Below are 22,404 nucleotides of genomic sequence, written 5' to 3' on the forward strand. Positions count from 1 at the left end.
ATTCCCCTGTCTGCTTTCTAAGCCATGTTTCCCTTTGGTGAAATGGTTGCTACTATTATTCTTTGCTCATTTATCTGTGTATCCATTTGTTTATCATTTGCTGGAAAGAGGTTCTGTTGTTCTCGTTATTGTTGTTTGCTTTTATTCAATTAAACTGGTTACGTGGTTATTGTTTGTATTTATGCGATTTGGGCAATTTTAACAGAGGGTCTAGCTGTAGCATTCCCAGGCTGTTGTTTTTATCATTTTATATTTGGGTGTTTTTAAGGTCAGATTGCCCTCCTGAGTTTCCCTGCCTGGACCCTGGCCCTGGCAGCGGCTGCCCCTTGCTGAGGGATGTGGAATGAGCACAGTAGACGCGGTCTCCAGCACAGTCCTCCACCCCCTCCCCGGGAGAGTCCCCCACCCCCTCCCCGGGAGAGTCCCCCACCCCCTCCCCGGGAGAGTCCCCCACCCCCTCCCCGGGAGAGTCCCCCACCCCCTCCCCGGGAGAGTCCCCCACCCCCTCCCCGGGAGAGTCCCCCACCCCCTCCCCGGGAGAGTCCCCCACCCCCTCCCCGGGAGAGTCCCCCACCCCCTCCCCGGGAGAGTCCCCCACCCCCTCCCCGGGAGAGTCCCCCACCCCCTCCCCGGGAGAGTCCCCCACCCCCTCCCCGGGAGAGTCCCCCACCCCCTCCCCGGGAGAGTCCCCCACCCCACTCCCGAGCACAGTCCCCCACCCCACTCCCCAGCACAGTCCCCCACCCCACTCCCCAGCACAGTCCCCCACCCCACTCCCCAGCACAGTCCCCCACCCCACTCCCCAGCACAGTCCCCCACCCCACTCCCCAGCACAGTCCCCCACCCCACTCCCCAGCACAGTCCCCCACCCCACTCCCCAGCACAGTCCCCCACCCCACTCCCCAGCACAGTCCCCCACCCCACTCCCCAGCACAGTCCCCCACTCCACTCTCCCGCACAGTCCCCCAACCCCTCCCCACCAGAGTCCCCCAACCCCTCCCCACCAGAGTCCCCCAACCCCTCCCCAGCACAGTCCCCCACTCCACTCTCCCGCACAGTCCCCCAACCCCTCCCCAGCACAGTCCCCCAACCCCTCCCCAGCACAGTCCCCCAACCCCTCCCCAGCACAGTCCCCCAACCCCTCCCCAGCACAGTCCCCTACCCCCTGCCCACCAGAGTCCCCCAACCCCTCCCCAGCACAGTCCCCCACTCCACTCTCCCGCACAGTCCCCCAACCCCTCCCCAGCACAGTCCCCCACCCGCTCCCCAGCACAGTCCCCCACCCGCTCCCCAGCACAGTCCCCCACCCGCTCCCCAGCACAGTCCCCCACCCGCTCCCCAGCGCAGTCCCCCACCCGCTCCCCAGCGCAGTCCCCCACCCGCTCCCCAGCACAGTCCCCCACCCCCCTCCCCAGCACAGTCCCCCACCCCCCTCCCCAGCACAGTCCCCCAACCCCTCCCCAGCACAGTCCCCCACTCCACTCTCCAGCACAGTCCCCCACCCCCTCCCCAGCACAGTCCCCCACCCCCTCCCCAGCACAGTCCCCCACTCCACTCCCCAGCACAGTCCTCCACCCTGCCCCCAGCGCTGGAATTTGCACACAGACTTCCAGAAGTGGTGGTCACCTGCACCTGACGAAGGCCAGCTTAGTTTCCGCTGCTGCTGGAGCATATACATGTGCATACTGAATTTGTTCCCTCTGCCTTTTTTTGGGTGGGCGGGGGAGAGGGTGGGTGTGATCTGCCTTGGACTTTGGGAGACAGTACCACACCCGTCCTGAGAGCTGCTCTTAATACAGAAATGTGGTTTTAAAAGCTGTTTGGGGATGGAGTATCCTGAGAGGTGGTTTTTCTGTTATAATTCGCAAAATGTTTTTAAATTCATGAAGACTTGTAGTTCACAGAATGTTTCCCAGGATGCCTTGTGATTTTCACGGCTGCTCCTGTTCCCGCGGCCCTGACGCTGTTGTGTGTTGAGTGGAAGTTAGTTCCCTCACAGAAGTGGCGGCCTGAACACTCATAGGGACTCTGGGTGCAGAGGAAAGGAAGGAAATCACTTCTATTATTTCACAGATAAACCGACATATCTTAGTTCACTTTCTCCGCGTCACCACTCAGCATGTTCAGGGCCAGGAACAGAGTTCGGTCCCCGACTCCTGGCCTCTAGCCAGGAGTAGGGAGTGATTTACCCCCTTAGGACGTTTACCAGTGTTTGGAGGCATTTTTTGATTGTGCCATTATTGAAAGGATTGCCCCTGGAATGTACTGGGGAGAGGCCAGTGATGCCACCGCACATCCTACGATGGACAGGACCACACCCCACAAAGAATGGTCCAGACCCAAATGTTGGTAGAAACAAGGCCGAGGGACCCTGCACTAAACCAAGCGCACACTGTGTTTGGTTTGAATGTTGTTAGTTGGGGAGGGGTGGGGAGTGAGGCCGAGGGGAGTGTGAGCGCCTAATCTTGGATGCAGTCCCTGGCCCACTTTAATCTCTCTTGATGTAAGGGTTGTGTTTTTGTGGCGATTGTCGGGTATCTGATTTTTATTGGTCACTGTGTGCTGTAGTCGCCCGTCTGTTTCCTGGTGGGATTCAGATGTCCTCAGACCTGTGCCTACTGTCTGTGTGGTATGTACCAGAATTAAGGAGTTGGTATGGAACACACTGGGAGGCCTACCCCAGAGGCCCTGGGCTTTCTCTGATGTTTGTTTGTTTTTGAGACAGAGTCTTGCCCTGTGTCGCCCAGGCTGGAGTGCAGTGGTGTGATCTCAGCTCACTGCAACCTTCACCTCCCAGGTTCAAGTGATTCTCCTGCCTCAGCCTCCTGAGTAGCTGGGATTACGGGCCTGGCTAATTTTTGTATTTTTGGTAGAGACGGGGTTTCACCATGTTGGCCAGGCTGGTCTTGAACTGCTGACCTCAAGTGATTCACCCGCCTTGGCCTCCCAAAGTGCTGGGATTACAGGTGTGAGGCACCTCACCTGGCTCGGAGGCCCTGGGCTTTCTTGGGAGGTAAACTCCATATGTTCTCTCTGTCTCAGCTGGGAGGGCTGGGGCTCTGAGGCTCATCCATGTGACTCCATGGCCGCAGGTGCTGTCTGGATAACCTTGTCCGGCGGGGACACTGCCTCTTCCTGCCCCTGCCCTCGGTGGGGAAGGAGGGGTTCTGACTCTGAGATCTCATTTCCTTTAGGGAAATTCAAGGAATTTCTGCAATTCTGCTGAGATGTGGCCAAAATGAATCCTTGTGTGCAAATGGTGTTTTGGGGGAATTCTAATTTTTATGATAACTTTTATAGTAAGTGGCACCTTCGAAGCTGTCTAGGAGCAGAGCTGAATGGACTGTTTATGAATTTTGGCACAAAGAATGATCAGGCTTTTGGAATTATCTTACTGAGGGAGATAGGAGCAGCCTGGGGATCAGCTCATTTGAGCCCAAATTGCCTCTCTGGCATCCTCCCCACCTGCCCCAGAAGGTGGGAAATCCTAGTGAACGGGTCCATTTCTTCACCTTCCTCCAGTGTAGTCTGGGCATCAGCCTACCTCTGGGTGTCTTGGGAACATAAATTCTCATGGACCCTCAGACCACCAGGACTTTGTATGAGTGGTGGGTTCTATAACCAGCTGTAGCAATAAATGTTGAATCCATTTATGGTATCATCATTTTGCTGTTACAGATGTAAAAATCCTGTATCTTTAATTCTTTTTTTTTTTTTTTTTTTTTTTTTTTTACATTATGCTTTAAGTTCTAGGGTACATGTGCACAACGTGCAGGTTTGTTACATATGTATACATGTACCATGTTGGTGTGCTGCACCCATTAACTCGTCATTTACATTAGGTATATCTCCTAATGCTATCCCTCCCCCCTCCCCCCACCCCACAACAGGCCCCTGTGTGTGATGTTCCCCTTCCTGTGTCCAAGTGTTCTCATTGTTCAATTCCCACCTATGAGTGAGAACATGCGGTGTTTGGTTTTTTGTCCTTGCGATAGTTTGCTGAGAATGATGGTTTCCAGCTTCATCCATGTCCCTACAAAGGACAAGAACTCATCCTTTTTTAATGGCTGCATAGTATTCCATGGTGTATATGTGCCACATTTTCTTAATCCAGTCTATCATTGATGGGCATTTGGGGTGGTTCCAAGTCTTTAATTCTAAGATAGAAAACACACTAAAATGTGAGTGTTTTCCTAACTGGGCAGCAAAGCCCCAGCTGATCTGGAGCACGTTGCCTGGGGGTGATCCCGTCAACCAGCCGAGGTGACGGCTCCCACCTCTCTCTGCAGGGGTGGGTTTGATGCCGTGCACTCCCAAGGGCCCAGAGTATGGGTGCAGTAACACTCACTGCTTTTTAAAACATTTTCTATTTTTAATTATTATGGATACATAATAGTTGTACCTATTTATGGGGTACATGTGATTTTTTAAAATTTATTTTATTGAAGTAAAATATGCATATATCATTACCATCTTTACTATTTGTGGGCATAGAGTTCAGGAATAAATATATTTATAGTCTTCTTCCCTTTTATCCTTTCTTTTCCCCACCCCTCCCCTTCCATACCTCTGATAATTGCAGTTCTCGTCTCTATGAGATCAACTCTGTTAGCTCCCACGTATGAGTGAGAACAGGCAATGTTTCTCTTTTTATGCCTGGCTTATTTCTTATTTCTTTTTCAATACAGAGTTTTGCTCTGTTGCCCAGGCTGAAGTGCAATGGCCCAGTCTTCGCTCACTGCAACCTCTGCCTCTCGGGTTCAAGCGATTCTCCTGCCTCAGCCTCCTGAGTAGCTGGGATTACAGGCACCCACCACCACCCCTGGCTAATTTTTTTTATTTTTAGTAGAGATGGGGTTTCACCATGTTGGCCAGGCTGGTCTCAAACTCCTGACCTCAGGTGATCCTGCCCTCCTGGGCCTCCCAAAGTGCCGGGATTACAAGCATGAACCACCACGCCCATATGCCTGGCTTATTTCACTTAACAGTAAAGCACTTGCATCCCCATTGCCACAAATGATGGGGTTTTCTCCTTTATGGGTGAACGGTGTTGTGTTGTGGGCGTGCACCACGTTTTCTTTGTCCATTTATCCGCTGACGGGCGCTGATTCCACACTGGGTTGTTGTGATGGGGAGTGAATGTAGGAGTGTGGAGGTCTCTTTCTGCCTATTCCCTTTCTCGGGGTATATGCCCAGCAGTGGGGCTGCTGGCTTGTGGGGGAGTTCTATGCATGTCATAGTCTCATACAAGCATGCAATGCATCATGATAAAATCAGGGTAAGTAGCATATCCATCATCTCAAGAACAATCATCTCTTTGTGTTAGGAACACTCCAATTTTACTCTTTTAGTTATTTTGAAATATTATTTTGAATGTATATTATGTATATATTATTATACATTATGTATAATATGAATTATATATGTATTATACATATCGTATACAATGTTATATATTATGTATAACATTATTATATATTATTAAACATTATTATACATTATTAACTGTAGTCGCTCCATAGTATCACTCATCCCTGGATTTTATTCCTTCTATCTCAAACTGTATTTTACCCATTAACCATCCTTCTTTACACCCCTGCTTCCTTCTACTTTTCCCAGCCTCTGGTAACCATCATTCTGTTCTCTGTCTCCATGAGATCAATCCTAACTCTGTCTTCATGAGATCAATTTTTTATTTAAGCTTAAATGTATGAGTAAGAGATTGCAGTATTTGTCTTTCTGTGCCTGGCTTATTTCACCTAATTTCTGCCTGTTCCATCCATGTTGCTCGGAATGACAGGATTCATTCTTTTTTATTGGCTGAATAATACTCCATTGTATATCAAGATGTGGAATCAGTCTAAGTGACCATCAGTGGGTGCGTGGATAAAATGTGGCGTATATATGCAATGGAATATTTTTAAGCCATTAGAAAACCTGCTTTTTAAAATCCCAAGCCTTCTGAGTCCTGGCCTGCCTCTCAGTCCTGGGTTTTGGGTGAGCCATCGTGGGCCTGCAGGACGTACTCCAGTGACTGTGGATGCATAAATCAACCTTTCGTTTCTGTGTGCTCATCTGTGCAGTAGAAATGGTGTTTGCCCTCCTGTCTCCCTGGTAGAAAGGACTTGGAAAAGTCTTGAGACTAACGGGGCAGAGGAGCTGTTTGACTGCTTTTCAGGGATGAGACGCGCGTGCCTTTGACTCCATGGGTGTGTGGCCAGGTAGGGAAACGGGGTCTGCACCTGAACACATCTATTCATAGATGGCTCTGCACTGAAGAGGCCCAGCCCCCTCCCCGGCCTGGTCTCTGCGTCATACCCACAGGCTGGGCTTCTCTCTGAGTGTCAGGGCTATGGCATCTGGGGTGGGCAATTCTTGGTGGGGGGTCCTTTGAATCTCAGGATGCTGAGCAGCACCCCTGTGTCCACCTACCCCATAGTCATGACAGTCAAAGATGTCCTTACAGTATCTCCAACATCGGCGAATTTCCTATGGGGGGAAAATCACTCTTTTGGGGGACCACTGTTCTAGACTTATTTGGGCTCAAATTGAGGGGATATTATGTTTTTTTTTTTTAAGTATGATTCAGTAGTTTATCCAACAGATTTTTTCACCTATACTCTAGTTTCTAACCTAGAGCTCTCTAGGTTACCAACAGACCAGGACAGTTAAACAGGTTACTATTAATTAAAGGGGTTTGTTTTTTCCTTTAGTAGTGCATGCGTGAAGAAAGTATTAACCTGGGAACAGTGGCGTTTCTGCTGAAAGCCTGGCCTTCATCGACAGAGCTCTGCTGTCTGGCCACTGCTTGCGCTCCTATAAACCTGGGCCAAGCCTACGTGTGAAGCATGCCAAGCCTTGGGCTGCATTCCAGGGAGACTCGGGGAGGGTTTGCCAGTTAACCCATTCCTTTCTACCTGGTGAACCAATTGTTGCTTCTTTCTTTTTTCTCTTAAGCTAAGGTTTTTTCTTAGAAGCCTACAAATGGCTTTAGCTTCTTGGAGATGATGATACTAAGTATATCAGATGCTTTGACCCAAAGGCCGTACCCAGGGTAAACTACCCTGGCTCTGGTGGGTCAAAACCAAGCTGGGGCGAGTCAGTTGGTTAATCCAGGGCTGCCACTGTGGCTGCAGAAAACAGTCGGCTCCTTGCATTTGGTTTCATTCATGAATTTCATATCCTGTTGTTGAATATTCTTCTGCAGATTTAAAAAATTGTTCATATTATTATAGCTCTTCAAATATGACTCACTTAAGATTCTTGCTGAGCACCGTGGCTCATACTTGTAGTCCCAGTACTTTGGGAGGCTGAGGCGGACGGATCATTTGAGGTCAGGAGTTAAAGACCAGCCTGGCCAACATGACGAAACTCCGTCTCTACTAAAAACACAACAGGTAGCTGGGCGTGGTGTAATCCTTGGAAGGCTGAGGCTTGAACTCAGGAGGTGGAGGTTGCAGTGAACCTAGATTGCGCCACTGCATTCCAGCCTGGGTGACAGAGCGAGACTGTGTCAAAAAAGAGAAAGAAAAAAGTCTTTTATCTTAATTTTTTGTTTGTTTTAAAGTTTGGTTCTGCTCTGGACAGCTGTTTGTAAACAATATCAGAGCTGTCTTTGTCATAGTCCACACCCTAAAGAAAGGCTAGGAATAATTCTGATCATTTTATCGCTAGTTTTTTCCATGATTAAAAACAACACATTCAAAAGGTGTCAGATAAGTGATGCCCTTTTATGTTGAAAGGATAAAGGGTGTTGGAACAGCATCAGCATCCAGCCTCTGGTCTTCCCAGATGTGCTGCCATGGAGCCTGTGCCACCTGATCCCCGCCACCGGCCCCCAAGCTTAGCTCAGGTGCCCGAGGGTCTCCATCTCCCCATGGCCCCCGGTCAGCAGCCCTGTTCCTGCACCCAGACTGGCCAACCCTTCTGAGCTTGAAATATCAGCATGTGATCTTAGCTTCCCTTGTTTCAGCCCTGAGCATTACAGCTTGACTTACTATACCAATAAACAAACCATTAACTTATCAATGAATTGATTGGCATCATGCTTACCTTCCTTAGTTGGTCTCATGGAGGTAGAGAGGAGGATGATAGATAGCAGAGGCTGGGAAGGGGGTGTGGACAGGAGGGGATGCAGAGAGGTGGATGGGTGCAAACATGCTTAGATAGAAGGAGTAGGTTCCAGTGTTGATAGCGGAGTAGGCTGGCTGTGTTAGCAACAGCGTATTGTATTAATGTATTTCAGAGCAGCTGGGGGAGAGGACTGGAAATGTTCTGAATGGGTTGAAGTTTAAAAATACCCAGGGTGACGGACACCCCAGTACCCTAATTTGGTCATTACAGGTTCTGTGCATGCAACAGATACTCACATGTACCCCACAAATATGTAAAATTATATGTGTCAATAAAATTGAAAAAATGTGGGGGAAAAAACTTTTCCCTTCCTGATAGAAACCCTTCATTCTTCATTTGCCATAGGAAATATTTCTTTTGGGATAAAATGAAGCTCCTGCTTTTACAATTTTTAAAGTGAGAAATCTCACACTTGTGACCCAAAATAAACACCTTTTCCCCAGAAGTGCTGGTGCTCCCCTGTCTGAGGAAGGGGGTGTGGGGGACCTCTGCTAATCTGGAGGATGCCTGAGCTCCTGGGATGTGTAGATGGGGGTGGCCACGGAAGCCTGAGCTCCTGGGATGTGTGGATGGGGGTAGGGGGGTGGCCACGGAAGCCTGAGCTCCCGGGATGTGTGGAAGGGGGTGGCCACAGAAGCCTGAACTCCTGGGATGTGTGCATGGGGGTGACCACAGAAGCCCGAGCTCCCGCTCCTGGGATGTGTGGAAGGGGCTGGCCTTGGAAACTAGTTGGCAAGACAAAGAGCAGGTGACAGCATTGGCCCTGACTTCTGGGACTGTGTCTGAGTTTTTTTTAAATCTCTGTCTCACCCCTCCCATCCCTGACTGTCACCCCCACCTTCCCCCAACAGTGTTGAAAGACCAAGCAAGGTTGTCCACATCCCGTTCAGTCACATCTCTTTGATGTTTTAAACATAACTATTTCTGCCCGTTAACTTCCTTGAAGTGAAAACTACTTAACCACTCCACTTCTGTCTAAAAATAAGTGACGCTTGAGCACAGCACTGTGCAGTTTATGTGTAGCTGTTCCCGACCTGACTCTACAGGGTCTTTACCAGAGCCCATGCCTTCCACTAACACGCGTGCGTGCTCACCGAGCTGGCTGACTCCTAGAAGACCAGTTGAGGTGGCCTGGTTCTGCTCTGCACTCCCTGCCTATCGTTGGAACATTGTCCAACAAAATTGACGCATCCAGGGTGACGATAACCACAGGAACAAGCATTATCTGTTTTTTTTTTTTTTTTTTTTTTTTTTTTGAGACAGAGTCTTGCTCTGTCACCCAGGCTGGAGTGCAGTGGCGCAATCTCAGCTCACTGCAAGCTCCGCCTTCCGGGTTCACGCCATTCTCCCGCCTCAGCCTCCTGAGCAGCTGGGACTACAGGCGCCCGCCACCACACCCGGCTAATTTTTTGTATTTTTAGTAGAGATGGGGTTTCACCATGTTAGCCAGGATGGTCTCCATCTCCTGACCTTGTGATCTGCCTGCCTTGGCCTCCCAAAGTGCTGGGATTACAGGCGTGAGCCACCGCGTCTGTCCTAGCATTATCTTTTATTACATGTTTATATGCCAGCCAGGTCCCATGCTGAATTCTTCATGTATGATCTGCCTTCATCCCACCACCATTTACACCATTGCCTGTGGCTTCAGACAATCTAGTTTCAGTGAACATTTCAAACTGCAGAAGAGCACCATCTCCCTTCCCCACCGCCTCCCCACCACTATGGTCAGCTGAATGAGCCTCAATGCAGGGGTTTGCTGTAAGGTCACTGCCAGGCTAGTGCTTGGGACCCTGTCTCTACAGGGGAGGAAGGGCGACCGGCCTCGCTCCTGCTGGGGCTGTTGGTTGTACAACTTACCGGAATTGTGCACTCTTAGCTTTGGCTTAAAGAAATCTGTGATGCCAGAGGGCTAAATACACCATGCTGTTGCATTATTGGTCTTCCAAAGAAGCAAGTGCAGGACCACAGGATGGTGTGTTGTGTTCTAACCTATTTTAGAATTTTACAGTTGACTGAGTCTCCCAAGAAGAAATCCTGAGGCTGCTCTATAGAAATTTTCTATCAAGTAATGAAATCAGTGAGGGTGCTTTGCTGGGGTGATTGGTAGGGTCTCTGGACAATAGCGTTCCTTCAGAGTGTTGGTGGGAGGTGAGCAGGGCTTGGGATGTGTGTTGGCACGGGGCTGTTTAATCTCAGGCTCTGCCTCTGAATTTCCTAGAGACAGGATAAAGCCACGATTCCTGGCCTTTGAAAACCATTGACGTAGTGAAATTCCTGCCGCCTCTCTTTCTCGCACACCTAGTTTGGAACGCTGGTGTTTCCCGAGTCTAAGTCTAGAGAGCCGTTCAGAGCTGACCTCTCTGCATGCTTGCTCTGAATTCTAAAAGTGAAATGCTTTAATTTATTAAGGAATGTTGTAGCTTTAGGTTCTGTGGGGGAGGGAAAAGGATTAAACTAGGGAAAGCTTGATTCTGTAGGAAACAAAAAAAATAGTATTTACTCAGAAGCAGCAAAGCCCCTACATCTCTGAATGCAGTAACTACGTCTGCAGGAAGCTGGTGATAACACTATCTGGAAGGCACTTTTAAAGTCTGTTATCTCTAGGAGCTTGTTTTATTCTGGTAGTTGGAATGTTCACCATTTGGAGTTAGTTGAGTGAAGAATTCAGGAAATCAGATTGGAAAAAAGCATTATCCAGTTGAGAAGACACATGGACCCATGCAACAAGCATTCTGAAAGAAAAAGCCTACTGCTGCAACACAACGGTATAATTTCCCTTTGTAACTTTAAAAAAAAAAAAAACTTACATATGAGATGTCCGAGAAAGCCGCGCATAGGTGAACTACGCGCATAGGTGAACTAGCTTACTCCATTTATGATGGATTTGGCGATTGCCTAAAAATTCTAGTCAAAACCACCTCTACATATAGAACGATCTCCTACATGGTTAGAAGGCTGTGGTTATTTTGACACAGCTCAAAACAATTTCGAATAAGTTTAAATGACTTCAGAGCCTGTGGCGTGTTCTTAGATGTGATCGAATGACTCAACGTAAACAATTCTGTCCGACGATGGGTCCGACACAGCCAACGAGGAGATCTAAGGTTCATCATGTGAGTCAGAGTCAACAAGACAGAGAATGTTACTTTGGCCAAAAAACTGAGATAAGGTTAAAGGTTTTATGCTCTGTTTTTCCTATGTGAGTCATAAAACTGGCTTGGAAGGCAAATTCCAAAAGGGTGTTTTAGGAAACGTCTGGGCTTTGACTGTAGTAAGATAAATATTCAGCCTTCTAAGAAGACTTCAAAAGAGAAAACTCATCTGAATTTCTACGTTGTAGTACGTTTGGGCAAAATGAGTCTTCCTAATTTAGTGATATCTTCCTTGTTGGTGAAAGACGGCTTAGAACTGTGGTTGGTAGTTGCTTTTCACATGTTCCATGGGCGTCGTGACTTTGCAAATTAAAGAATGAGTCATTTCCTAGCAACTTAGCTCACGTATGCACTAGACAGGGAGCATTGGAGGTGGCACTCAGAAAGCCCTCCCTTTCTATTTTTTAATGGCTTTCTTTGCCACATGCATCTATGCAACACAAAACAATGAAATTACTTTCAGAGAACATTTTACTTTTCAAAATGTTGTGGTTTGCAGAGCAGTTTTCTTACTACTCTAGAAGCAAGAGGATTCGTTAACATGTTTGATTAAATCCGTATTTAAATTCTGTGAACTCATGCAGGGAAAGGAAATTGTATGGTTCCCACTGTGGCATATTAACTAGTAAAATGCTGGGTGGCGGTTGACTTGGAAGCAGCGTCCGGGATAGCGCGTGCTCCAGGAATACTCTGAAAGCTGATGCCATTAGGGGTGCATGGTTGACTCCTGGGCCTGAGACGGCCTCACGATGCTGCAGCAGCCTTGGCATCCTCTTCAGCAGGGCGGCGGCCGGGACTGGCGCTCCCCCCGGTCTCTTTATTTACCAAAAAACTGCATGCACAGAAATGACCGCAGCAGCTCTGGGTGTGGGAATTTAGGAACTGTCTGTTTCAGTTTTGCCGGAGCCCCAGGTTTACGGCCGCTCTACATCCCAGTCCTCTCAGGGAGGTCCCGGTTTCTGCTGCAGTTCAGGCCCCATCATGGGTCATCGTTTCTCTCCTCCTGAGATGTGGGCTTGGAGGATGGGAGGTCATGCCTCTAAGAAGGGTCCGTTTCATGGTGGTGCAGGCTCTGACTCTTTGGCCCAGGCTACATGCCTGCTTCCTTGTTTCCTTGCCCCCCGAGCTTCATGGAAGTCAATCTGGAAAGTCAGGATCACTGCAGATGGCAGTTTGTTCAGTGTTGCTCCCAGACCTGAAGAATGGAGCGCTCTGTTGTGTGTGCAGAATGAAGCATAATTCTTAGCAGAAACCTGGGAGGCCGGGCGCGGCGGCTCATGCCTGTAATCCCAGCACTTTGGGAGGTCGAGGCGGGCGGATCACGAGGTCAGGAGATTGAGACCATCCTGGCTAACATGGTGAAACCCCGTCTCTACTAAAAATACAAAAAATTAGCCGGGCGTGGTGGCAGTCGCCTGTAGTTCCAGCTACTCGGGAGGCTGAGGTGGGAGAATGGCGTGAACCCGGGAGGTGGAGCTTGCAGTGAGCCGAGATCACGCCACTGCACTCCAGCCTGGGTGACACAGCGAGACTCCATCTCAAAAAAAAAAAAAAAAAAAAAAAAAAAAAAAAACCTGGGAGTTTGGGGTGGTAGAGATCACTAAAAATGCAACCCCAAGGCTAGGTTATCTCTTTATTTACATATCCACCCACTCGCCTACCTACCTACTGTACTTACAATATTCTGAGGATTATGGCCTCCAAGAGTCATTCATGGCTTTGCACGTGGCCATCTGTTACTAGTGAGTCCTTGTGTGGACAGAGCATCCGCAGCAGGACAGAACATAAACGGTGCCTCCCAGGGTGCCCTGTGCAGAGGCGAGGTCTGCATCCGACCTCACACTTGCTCACCGTCGCCCTCCGGGGGACGGCTACACTGGGCTCATCTGCACTGCAAGGGAAATCTGTTTTCAGAGCAAGGGGAGACAATAATAATCCCTAGAGTGAGACTGGGCTGTGTTTAGAAGATGTTCCACTGTTTTGCCATGGAGGTAGGGGGCCTGGTGATGGGCAGTCCCTGTACCAGCCTGTGAGCCAGTGCCTGGGTGCCTGGGGGGTCTCGGGAGGTGCAGACGGGGCTGCCAGCGCTGAAATGAACCAGCTCTGTTTTGGGTTCTGTTGCATTCCAGACTGTTTTCTCCTTTCTTGTTTATTACATGTATGACACTAAATTATAAACACACATGTGGCCAGGCATGGTGGCTCATGCCTGTAATCCCAGCACTTTGGGAGGCCCAGGCAGGCAGATCACTTGAGGTCAGGAGTTGGAAACCAGCCTGGCCAACATGGTGAAACCCTGTCTCTACTTTAAAACAAAAACAAAAACAAAATTAGCCAGATGTGGTAGTGTGTTCCTGTAATCCCAAGTACTCCGGAGGCTGAGGCAGGAGAATTGCTTGAACCCGGGAGATGTAAGTTGCAGTGAGCCGAGATCGTGCCACTGCACTCCAGCCTGGGCAACAGAGCAAGACTCTGTCTCAAAATAAAATAAAATAAAATAAAATAAACACACATGTATATATAATATTTCTGGTGGAAATTTATATTTATAAATATAAGTATACAAATTGGCCAGCTATTAAGGTGCCTGCACTATTGATTAATTTATATATAGAACTCCATAATCTATGAGTCATTTCAATTTTAAAAACCTTTCTTCCTTTTTTTCTGTCCTCCGGACCCTCACTAAGGTGGGCTTATGGATCCAACAATAATCTATCATGAACTTTTCTAAATCCTTAATGTTATTCCTTCTTAAGATTAAATGCTGTGGAAAGTGAGTTATGTAGATGAAGTTACCCGTGGGCATTGCTGCATTTCCTGATCTTGTATATTCCGTGGAGAAAAAGATGGGGATGCATTTAGCATTGAAAGGTAATTGTCAGCCAGGCGCAGTGGCTCATGCCTGTAATTCCAGCACTTTGGGAGGCTGAGGCAGGCGGATCACGAGGTCAGGAGTTCGAGACCAGCATGGCCAACAAGGTGAAGCCCCGTCTCTACTAAAAGCTACAAAAATTAGCCAGGTGCAGTGGCAGGCACCTGTAATCCCAGCTGCTCAGGAGGCTGAGGCAGGAGAATCACTTCAACCCGGGAGGCAGGTTGCAGTGAGTCGAGATCGCGCCACTGCACTCCAGCCTGGGTGACAGAGTGAGACTCCATCTCAAAAAAAAAAAAAAAAAAAAAAGGTAATTGTCCTTGGGCTTCTTCTATCAATGTGTCCTCACATATTGATATCTGATTCCCTAATGCAGCACCGTGTCATTAATGGAGGGTAAGGCAGACAATTATTATTCAGCTATGCTGTTTAATAATATTTAACATATATCCTAAGTGGCGCAGGTCGCCTTGGCAGGCGGAGCCCCTGAAAAAATGCTCCCGTGTATGTCCCGTGCTCGACAATGCTGTGTGCCTGTGAGTTTGTGCTGAAGTATGATAAACACGTTGGGTGAACGTGACCCCTTTCAACCTCTAGGGAAACGCGACCCTTTCAGCCTCTCGGGAAATGCTGGGCCATAGGAGAATGGCTTGATTCCTCATTGCACTGTGAGGCTGAGTCTAGGCAGACGTTCCCATTACTAGGGACTCAAGGTGAGGACTTTCCCACAATTCACTGCTTTTATCCAGCGCTGGAACTGCCCTGTCTTCTGACCAGTGGATGCTGAGGAACTGACATTCACTGTCATTTTTCCCGTTTTATATAATTTAAGGATCACTTCCCATTTGGTGAAGTTTATCTCATTTTTAAAAGATTCTCCCTTTCTCCCCTAGGGCTACCAGGGCATGGTGGACGGAGGCTCAAACATCGCAGAGGCCGACTGGGAGAGTGTCTCCAGCATCCTGCAAGTGGTAGGTACTGGGCTGCGTCCACAGGGTTCTCTGAGTTAGAGACTCTTCTATGTCTAGCAAATTCCCAGAACACTTGAGCTCAGATCAGTTGAGAAATAGAGATTATGTGGACAGAACAGACTTTGTGAGCAGCTCTTTACTTGTGGTTTGATTTTTAGAAATGCATGTGTTAATCTGTGACTCACTTTGAGTACTTGTTAATAGAAATAATCCAACTCGGTGCCTCCCCGCTGAAGACGCTCATGGGGCCCACACCTTCGTGCTGGTCCAGGCTCTCTCTGCATTGGGCGCCTCCTGAGCTCTGACACATCAGAAGAGAGGTGGAGGGAATTTTGACAACCATGGAAGTTAGGTGGAGCAATGTTTGCAAAACATCAGGAGAGTGTGGGCTGAATTCATACAGGGGAGCGTTTCCATTCTGCGGTCGTGATTGACGGAGGAAGATAAGATGTGAACGGAGAGTTGAAGTGTGTATGTGTATCAGTGAGTCTGTGTTTCTGTGTGTGGTATATGTGGTGTGTGAATCTCGGTGTGTGTGTAACTGTGAGTTTGGTGTGTGTCTGTATGTAGGTGTGTGTCTGTATGTAGGTGTGTGTCTGTATGTAGGTGTGTGTCTGTATGTAGGTGTGTGAGTCTGAGTGTGTATGTGTGGTGTGCCCGTGTGTATGTGTTAACTGAATTTCTGGCTAGTGAATGTGTATCTGTGTGTGGGGTGTGTGTGTATATGTGGTGTCCTTGTATGTGTAGGGGTGTGTGTGTGTGTGTGTGTGTGTGTGTGAAAGAGACTGAGTGAGAGAATGGGAATGGCACCCACTCCTGCAGCCCAGTTATCCTGGTTTTGTTCCTGAGTTGCAGCCACCTCGTCTCTTTGGTTGGAGTTTCTGGGTTGCTGGCTCTAGCTCCCATTGTGCTGGCTCTCGTGCTGCCCTCCAGGTTTTTGTCCAGGCAGAGTCCAGAGAGCACCCCTGCCCTGCTCTGCGCCCCCACCCTCACCTGCCTTGGGGGTTGGGTTGTAAGTGGTCCCGGTCACACTTGGTGCCAGTGACATAGGATCGTGTGGAGTGAATTTCAGTTTTTGTAACCTTTTCATAATGTTTTGATAAATTAAATGGTGGTAGGTTTCATGTAAAAATAGGAGCTTTTCTGGGATTTGGAATATTAGTCTCTGTATGTGAAAATGAGCTGTGTGCGTGCAGCATTGGTGTATCGAAACACGCACTCACATCACTGCAGGGGTCTCCTGGGAGCTGCCTGCAGACCAAAGTCAGGGAGAGCTTTGCCTCCAGTGCAGAGAAAACCCCTGCTGTGCTTATGAGCACCTTGCTTGACAAAGTCAGCACACGCTTAGGGATCCCGTACGGATGGAGTTTGTTGGTGCATTCATGGTTTTATTTAAAGAAATCCTGCATTTGTGGATCCCACCAACAATTCTTAGTTTTTGGAAAACCAAGTGTGACGAATCATGATCTATGTCCCCTGGAAGTTTGGATGAAAGAATTTAAGATCCTGAAGATGTAGCTCTTTAAAAGGGGCAGCGGGTATGTGGTGCAAAAAAAAAAAAATCCCCCTGGCCCCAGGTTCCTGCTGGTTTTACTTGCAGGTGCTGTAAGGGGTGACTGGAGGGAGAAGCCTGGCTGCTGGTCACACCGCTTCCCTTGTCCTGGCCGGCATGCTCTGGTGGTCAGTGGGCTTGTCTTTGGTTCCACGTGCACCTGGTTGAGCTCGTTGGCCGGTGCTGAGGCGGCTGCTGTGACACCGCAGGCTGGTTCCTGCTCCATGTATTTAAGTGATGGCTGCCGTGTGTCTGGCTCTGCAGCCTCCCTGGCTCCTCCTGGGTGTCATGCGTCTGTCTTTGTCCATGGAATGCTGGTCTGGGACTAAAAACAGGAAAATCACAGTCTTTCATAGCTAGTTACTAACTCACAAGATGAAAATGAGAAAAAGGTAAATTCCAGCACCCCATGTTTATAGTCGGCCTGTGTGTGCCATCCACCTGGCTCTCTCTCAGACTGAGAGGAGATAAATTAGCTGGTGTCTTTCCCAGGGCGGGACGATCATTGGCAGTGCGCGGTGCCAGGCCTTCCGCACGCGGGAAGGCCGCCTGAAGGCTGCTTGCAACCTGCTGCAGCGTGGCATCACCAACCTGTGTGTGATCGGCGGGGACGGGAGCCTCACCGGGGCCAACATCTTCCGGAAGGAGTGGAGTGGGCTGCTGGAGGAGCTGGCCAGGAACGGTGAGTGGACACCTGCTCCTCTGTCCTGCGGGTTTTCGCCCTGTTTCAGAGCTTTGGAACCGACACGTTTCCCTCTTCACTGTGGCAGAAGCACCTCTTCTCACAGATCTTACAGGTCACCATCTCAGGACTTTTTAGGATCTCAAAAAACAACAGCAATGATTGTAAGAATACTAGTAATTTAACCTTACCATGTGCCAGGCACCCTTCAACCTTTTACACAGATAGTTTTATGGAATCCTCATGACAGCCATCTAAGCCAGGTTTTAGATCATCCCATTTACAGATGAGGAATCAAACGGCCACTCAGCCGTGGGGCGAGCCGGGTCCCCAGCAGCCTGGGACACTAGCATCCACCTTTCAGCCCTCACACTGTATCCTTCCAGCTCGCTGGGGTCCTTTAAAACTGAAGTTGCCACAGGACTTTATTTAGACGATAAATCTCTGCCAATACATCATCCGGTACCAACTTTGGCACTACTTAGGAAAGTGTTTCTGAGAGCCCTGTGTGTATGTGGTTTATTTTTGTTTTGTTTGATTGTTTGATTTTGTTTGTTTTGAGACAGTCTCTCTCCATTGCCCAGGCTGGAGTGCAGTGGCACGATCTCGGCTCACTGCAACATCTGCCTCCTGGGTTCAAGCAATTCTCCTGCCTCAGCCTCCCAAGTAGGTGGGATTACAGGCATGCGCCACCACACCCAGCTTTTTAAAAATTTTTTTATTTAGTTTTTATTTTTAGTAGAGATAGGGTTTCGCCATGTTGGCCAGGCTGGTCTCGAACTCCTGACCTCAGGTCATCCACCCGCTTCGGCCTCCCAAAGTGTAGTTTTTCTCCCTTGAAGCGGTTGTTATGTAATTTCAGTGCAATATTAAATATGACCAGGGAAGCATATTGTTTAACAGCAACTCGATGAGAGGCGGCATTGAGGCAAAGCAGCTGTCCCCAGGTTTGTGAACATCCTCGTAGGGGATGGAAAAGGCTGCCCGTTGGAAGCAGCCAGGCCTCACGGTTCCCGCTTGTCCACCTCATCCTGTCTGGCACAGCACAGTGAGTGCCCAGACCGGGACAGTGGCCACAAGTCCGGGCCCAAGCTTGCCCCTGGCTCTTCAGTGGTTCTGATTCCCTTTATGCAGAACTGCCCAGCCCAGGTCTGTCCTGAGTGCGAGGTAGATGCTCACCCATGATCCAGCTTCCCACAGATGCATGAGAAATCAGTGTGAAGATGGCCTAGTGTCTTAGATTCTTAATTCCGTAATTGTAACGTATCCTTGTTCAAAGCCGTGTCATTCTCTGAAGCTGTTGCCAGGAAGTACTGTGATGTTTGTTTACTGATTGCAAATGTGGATCCTTTTTTTTATTTTTCTAATCCACTGCTCTTGTCTAAGTGCCAGGTGACAGCGCCCATTGTGTGTAACTGCTGCCAGCTTTGTCTGGCTTCTCTTTCCTTAACTATGCAGAATCCGGTTGCCTTGAGCTCTGAGAAAATAAAGAATCAGCCAGGGCAGTGGCTCACACCTATAATCCCAGCACTTTGGAAGGCCAAGGCAGAAGGGCCACTTGAGCCCAGGAATTTAAGACCAGCCTGGGCAACACAGAGTATGGCTCTACAAAAAAAATTAAGAAATCAGCCAGGCATAGTTCTAGCTTCTTAGGAGACTGAGGCAGAAGGATCACCTGAGCCCAGGAGTTCAAGGCTGCAGTGGGCTATGATGGTGCCACTGCACTCCAGCCTGGTCAACAGAGTGAGACCCTATCTCAAAAAAATGATAATAAAGAAATGATACCAATAACAAAAGAGTTTAGAGTGGTTGATTTCTCTACCCACGGCCATTCTGCCTCACCCCTAGTGGGGCACCCCCCGAACGCGCCATGGTTACGGCGATGAGACGTGCTGTTTGCTCCCCGCGCAGGCCAGATCGATAAGGAGGCCGTGCAGAAGTATGCCTACCTCAACGTGGTGGGCATGGTGGGCTCCATCGACAATGACTTCTGTGGCACCGACATGACCATCGGCACGGACTCCGCCCTGCACAGGATCATCGAGGTCGTCGACGCCATCATGACCACGGCCCAGAGGTAAAGCGCTCAGAGGAACTGGCGGGAGGCCAGTGGGGCCCGATGTGTGCCCAGCTCAGACGTTACCACGGGCTCTAGAACATTCTGCAGATTGGGTGTCCTGGTGCTGGTCTCGTAACTTGACTTTTAGGAGCTATTGCTAGAACATTGTTCTCTGGTCTACTTTTCATTTTTAATTTTAAAACATTTCTTGTTTTTAACCTGATGATAGAAAACAGTTTATTAGAATTTGGAAGGAAGAAACAAAGTAATTATCCTCTAAATGTCCTACCCAAACATCTCCGGAAGGAGCGGCAAGCAGGAAACTGTCGTGTGGATTTTCCACACCACTCATTAGAAACACAGCCAGCGATGTCCTGCCCTGTGTAACCTACGGATTCACGAAGTGTCGTGGGGGCCCCAGCGTTTGATCCGAGGTGCTCTAGGCTCAGCAGGTTGTCACTAATGACTGTGGGGCGCACCGTACAATTTCTGAAGCAATTTGCATGAAAACCATGTGAAATGGTAAATAGAATAAGTGTCTCCCCTTTAAGGACGAGGTGCTCGAGACTGGGAGAGTGCCCGAATCCAGTCCCCAGCATGGCGCCTCCCAGTCCTCTGTGTGCGTGTCCTGTTCCCAGTGATGCCTCACTGGACATTCTCAGTGCGTGGGCGTGAACCCCACAGTTGGTGGAAAATCACCGAGTTGGAAGGCTGCTCGGAGCAGTTGGATTTTTCCATTCCCTGGGAAGACCCACAGTCTCTGGGCATTAAGCACTTAGTGAGTCTGGCACTCACTTGTTTCCGTGGGAGAGATCCAGCCGTGGCTGTCGACAGCAGCTGCTGACTGTGCCCAATAGAGAAGGTATCTGGGAAAGAGCCCAGCACGGGGCCTGGGAGTGTGAGTGTGTCCTGGCACAGGCAGGCAGAAGGTGTCCAACGTGCAACTGGAGAGCGCAGAGGTGGCTCAAGTCCCCTTCCTCGCAGAAGTCTGGAAGGCTACTGCATAGCGTTTGCCTTAGTAGATAATGGACCATTTTTGAAGCCTAGGTCCCTGCAGGCCTCCTGGCTAACTCGGCTGTCAAAGCCCCTTTTCTCTGCTTTCTGAGCTGTTTCCAGGACTGAGTGGGTGCTCCCTCTGTTTCTCTGCTTTCTGAGCTGTGTCCGGGGCTCCCTCTGTTTCTCTTCCAGCCACCAGAGGACCTTTGTTCTGGAGGTGATGGGACGACACTGTGGGTACGTACCTGCGGTGGGTCCGGTGGACGCGGTTCAGGTGGGTGACCCTTAGCATCATCTCCCTGAGGCTGCGCCCCACATCCTGAATGCTCCTGTGGAAAGTCCTGAAGGGGCCGGCATCCCGCTTCATACCTGGCGTTAGCTCTGCACGTCTGTCGCTGAGCGGGGTGCCTGGGCTGCCCTCGTGGGAAGGATCCTTCTGGGGTGTTGATGCTGTTGCCTTGTCCACATAGGTACCTGGCCCTGGTGAGTGCCTTGGCCTGCGGTGCAGACTGGGTGTTCCTTCCAGAATCTCCACCAGAGGAAGGCTGGGAGGAGCAGATGTGTGTCAAACTCTCGGAGGTAATGCGGGTCCCGTGGCCGTTGATAGCGGGCGATGCTGGCTGCATTGCTTTAATCAGGATCCCAAGTGGGACGGCATTTTAAGCAAGTGAAAAAATTTCTCTGTCTCCAGTTTGTCACACTTTGTATTTCACTCTATGGACTGTGAGCGTGGGGCATGTTTTCCTCTATGAAGGCTGAGACTCAAGGCAGAAGAGGTTTCATTTAAGACCTGAGGCTGAGACAGAGTGAGCCTGGTTAGAATGCCCCATGCGTGCCTAACTCTGGCAGGCGGACTTCAGGCACTGTTGGCTCCAGGCTCCACACAGCCACCCCTACCATTTTCTATGGGTGGGTCTTTAATTTGGGGCTTAATAGAAAGCGAGTCCATTGAGGATGAGTTAATCCACATCATGGAGTGGTCGCTATGTTCCTTTCATGACCTCTTTAGGCTCACGTGACTGCCGTGAGCATAGGAAGGACGACGGGGACAGCAGCCACGGTGGCCCAGCAGTGTGAGGCCTTTCGGGTGCAGCTGCAGCTGCCAGAAACCCACTGTCTGGGCCCTGTGTCCGCTCACGCCGTGTTTTCTCTCCCGACTCTCTGCTGCTGGAGCCTGGAACCTCATCCCAGTGGCCAGGATTCGGGGCCTCCCCTGGGAGGGGCCGGGGAGGAGTGGTTCACAGGGAGATGGCAGGAAACTCTGGAGGGAGGCAGAAAGCATGGCGTGCACGGGGCGCCTGTGGGGCGTCCACCTGTGTGTCCTTCCCCATGGGAGGCAGAAAGCATGGCGTGCACGGGGCGCCTGTGGGGCGTCCACCTGTGTGTCCTTCCCCATGGGAACCCCTGTCAATCACACCAGCACCCTCCACCTGGGGCTGACTGGGGGCCACATTTCTATCTGCGGTGGTGATGTGAGCTCCCAGTCCCAAAGAGCTCTCTTCCAGTGAGCCACAGCCGCCCTGCTCCTTCACCCCTGCCCCTCTCCTCGCCCCTGCCCCTCTCCTCACCCCTGCCCCTCTCCTCACCCCTGCCCCTCTCCTCACCCCTGCCCCTCTCCTCACCCCTGCCCCTCTCCTCACCCCTGCCCCTCTCCTCACCCCTGCCCCTCTCCTCACCCCTGCCCCTCTCCTCACCCCTGCCCCTGCCCCTCTCCTCACCCCTGCCCCTCTCCTCACCCCTGCCCCTCTCCTCACCCCTGCCCCTGCCCCTCTCCTCACCCCTGCCCCTCTCCTCACCCCTGCCCCTCTCCTCACCCCTGCCCCTTCACACCTGCCCCTCTCCTCACCCCTGCCCCTTCACACCTGCCCCTCTCCTCACCCCTGCCCCTTCACACCTGCCCCTCTCCTCACCCCTGCCCCTTCACCCCTGCCCCTGCCCCTTCACCCCTGCCCCTTCACCCCTGCCCCTTCACCCCTGCCCCTTC

At 50.2% G+C, this 22,404-nt stretch overlaps 1 protein-coding gene across 6 annotated transcripts in view; it reads left to right on the top strand.

Annotated features, from left to right (window-relative positions):
- PFKP (phosphofructokinase, platelet) overlaps positions 1 to 22,404 on the top strand; it is a 71,747-nt gene that overhangs the window by 16,686 nt on the left and 32,657 nt on the right. For all 6 annotated transcript variants that reach the window (XM_016962555.4, XM_016962554.3, XM_054660656.2 and 3 more), the window contains 5 exons: positions 15,054 to 15,131; positions 17,176 to 17,365; positions 19,277 to 19,442; positions 20,613 to 20,657; positions 20,891 to 20,999. In XM_016962555.4, coding sequence (XP_016818044.1) covers positions 15,054 to 15,131; positions 17,176 to 17,365; positions 19,277 to 19,442; positions 20,613 to 20,657; positions 20,891 to 20,999 — 588 coding nt within the window. The remainder of the gene's footprint in view (positions 1 to 15,053; positions 15,132 to 17,175; positions 17,366 to 19,276; positions 19,443 to 20,612; positions 20,658 to 20,890; positions 21,000 to 22,404) is intronic.

This window comes from Pan troglodytes, chromosome 8 (genome assembly GCF_028858775.2).
Source record: "Pan troglodytes isolate AG18354 chromosome 8, NHGRI_mPanTro3-v2.0_pri, whole genome shotgun sequence".
In the NCBI taxonomy this organism is placed as follows: domain Eukaryota; kingdom Metazoa; phylum Chordata; class Mammalia; order Primates; family Hominidae; genus Pan; species Pan troglodytes.